Source organism: Nicotiana sylvestris, chromosome 1 (assembly GCF_000393655.2).
Source record: "Nicotiana sylvestris chromosome 1, ASM39365v2, whole genome shotgun sequence".
NCBI lineage: Eukaryota > Viridiplantae > Streptophyta > Magnoliopsida > Solanales > Solanaceae > Nicotiana > Nicotiana sylvestris.
Genome location: NC_091057.1, coordinates 57,492,617 through 57,495,290, shown reverse-complemented (window position 1 = coordinate 57,495,290; position 2,674 = coordinate 57,492,617). Strand labels below are relative to the sequence as shown.

The window sequence follows — 2,674 nt, the reverse complement described above, 5'->3', positions numbered from 1 at the left end:
TCAAGAACTGGTCCCAAGAACCTCCAAACTCCACCACATACGCACAGAGCATATCCTCTAAAATCTGAATAGTGCACTCGGACTGTCTGCCCGTCTAAGGGTGAAATGTTGTGCTCAGCTCAACCCGAGTACCTAACTCATGTTGTATGGCCCTCCAGAACTGTGATGTAAACTGCGTACCCCGATCATAGATGATAGATATCGGCATGCTATGAATCCTGACAATCTCGCGGATATAAACTCGAGCTAGTTGCTCGGAAGGATTAGTAGTCATCACAAGAATGAAATGTGCTGACTTGCTCAGCTTGTCCACAATCACCCAAACTGCATCAAACTTCCGTTGAGTCCATGGGAGTCCAACAACGAAATCTATGGTGATCCGCCCCCATTTTCACTCCAGAATATCTAACTTCTGAAGCAATCCACCCGGCCACTGATGCTCATACTTACCTTGCTAGAAATTTAGGCACCGAGCTACATATTCCACTATATCCTTCTTCATTCTCCTCCAACAATAATGCTGCCTTAAATCTTGATATATCTTTGTGGCACATGGATGAATGGAGTACTGCGAGCTGTGAGCCTCCTGAAGAATTAACTCATGCAATCCCTCTACATTGGGCACACATAGCCTGCCCTGCATCCTCAATCCACCATCATCTCCAATAATGACCTCCTTAACATCAATGTGCTGAACCGTGTCCTTAAGGACAAGAAGATGGGGGTCATCATATTGACAATCCCTGATACGATCATAAAGAGAAGAGTGGGATACCACACAAGCCAAAGCTCGACTAGGCTCAGATATATCCAATATAACAAACTGGTTGGCCAACGCCTGAACATCCAATGCCAATGGCCTCTCTACTGCTAGTAAATATGTTAAGATCCCCCAACTCTCCGCCCTGTAACTCAAGGCATCGGCTAACACATTGGCCTTCCCAGGATGGAATAGAATAGTGATATCATAATCCTTAAGCAGCTCCAACCACCTCCGTTGACGCAAGTTAAGATCCTTCTGCTTGAACAAATGCAACAAACTCTAGTGATCAGTGTAGATCTCACAAGCGACACCGTACAAATAGTGCCTCCAAATCTTCAAGGCACGAACAATAGCTGCTAACTCTAGGTCATGGACTAGATAGTTATTTTCATACACCTTCAGATGTATGGACGCATAGGAAATCACCCTACTGTCCTGCATCAATACCTCGTCGAGACAAATCTGCGACGCATCATAATAACAATATCAGACCTCAAACCTGTAGGCAATACCAATACTAGGGCTATAGTTAAAGCTATCTTGAGCTTTTGAAAGCTCTCCTCGCACTCCTCTGTTCACCTGAATAGAGCGCCCTTCTAGGTCAGCATGGTCATAGGTGCTGCAATACATGAGAATCCCTCAATAAATCGATGGTAATACCCCGCCAAACCAAGAAAACTTCATATCTTTGTAAATGATCTACGTCAACCCTGCACTGCTTCCACCTTCTTCGGATCCAAATTGATCCCTTCACTCGACACTACGTGACCTAAAAATGCCACAGAATCTAACCAGAACTCACACTTTGAGAACTTTGCATATAGTTTCTTTTCTCGCAAGGTCTGACGCACATTCCTCAGGTGCTGCTCGTGATCCTCCTGACTCCGGGGTACACTAGAATGTCATCAATAAACACAATGACGAAAGAGTCAAGATAGGGCCGGAACACATTGTGCATTAGATGCATAAATGTTGTTGGGGTGTTGGTTAGCCCAAATGACATCACAAGGAACTCATAATGAGCATACCTAGTCCTAAAAGCAGTCTTCGAGATATCTGGCTCCCGAATCTTCAACTGATGATAACCTGAACGTAAGTCAATCTTGTAAAACACTCTAGCACCCTGTAACTAATAAAATAAGTCATCAATATGAAGCAAAGTATATATGTTCTTCGTTATGACTTCTTTCAATTGGCGATAATCAATGCACATATGCATAAAACCATCTTTTTTCTTCACAAACAAGATCGGAGCAGCCCAAGGTGACACACTAGGATGATTGAATCCCTTATCAAGTAATTCCTGCAACTGGTCCTTCAACTCCTTCAACTCAGGAGGAGCCATACGATATGGAGCAATAGAGATGGGCTGAGTGCCCGGCAACAAATCAATACCAAAGTCGATATCTCTATCAGGTGGCATGCCCGGAAGATCAGCTGGAAATACATCAGGGAAATCCCTCAATACTGGGACAGACTCAACTGTAGGGGTATCAATACTAACATCACTCATATAAGCTAGATATGTGTCACATCCCTTCTCAACCATTTGTTGAGCTTTAAGGAAAGAAATAACTCAGCTGGGATGGTAATCTAAGGTACCCCTCCAATCTAACCGCGGTAAGCCTAGCATAGCCAGCGTCATGCTCTTGGTGTGACAATCAAGAATAGCATAATAGGGCAACAAAAAGTCCATGCCTAAGATAGTATCAAAATCTACCATACTAAGCAATAATAAATCGGCTCTGGTCTCAAAATCACTAATAATAACCAAACATGACCGATACATATGGTCAACAACAATTGAATCTCCTATGGGTGTAGACACATAAATAGGAGAACTCATGGAATCATGAGATACACCCAAATATGAAGCAAAATAAGATAACACATAGGAATAAGTGGAGCCTA

At 43.1% G+C, this 2,674-nt stretch overlaps 1 protein-coding gene across 1 annotated transcript; it reads right to left on the bottom strand.

Annotated features, from left to right (window-relative positions):
* Positions 1-454: 454 nt before the first annotated feature.
* Positions 455-2,312, bottom strand: LOC138870168 (uncharacterized). The gene is made up of 4 exons (XM_070147935.1): positions 1,947-2,312; positions 1,792-1,886; positions 1,256-1,382; positions 455-1,018 (listed from the first exon to the last, which is right to left on the bottom strand). The coding sequence occupies exons 1-4, from the start codon at positions 2,310-2,312 to the stop codon at positions 455-457; spliced, it is 1,152 nt and encodes a 383-aa protein (XP_070004036.1).
* Between the last annotated feature and the right edge of the window lie 362 nt (positions 2,313-2,674).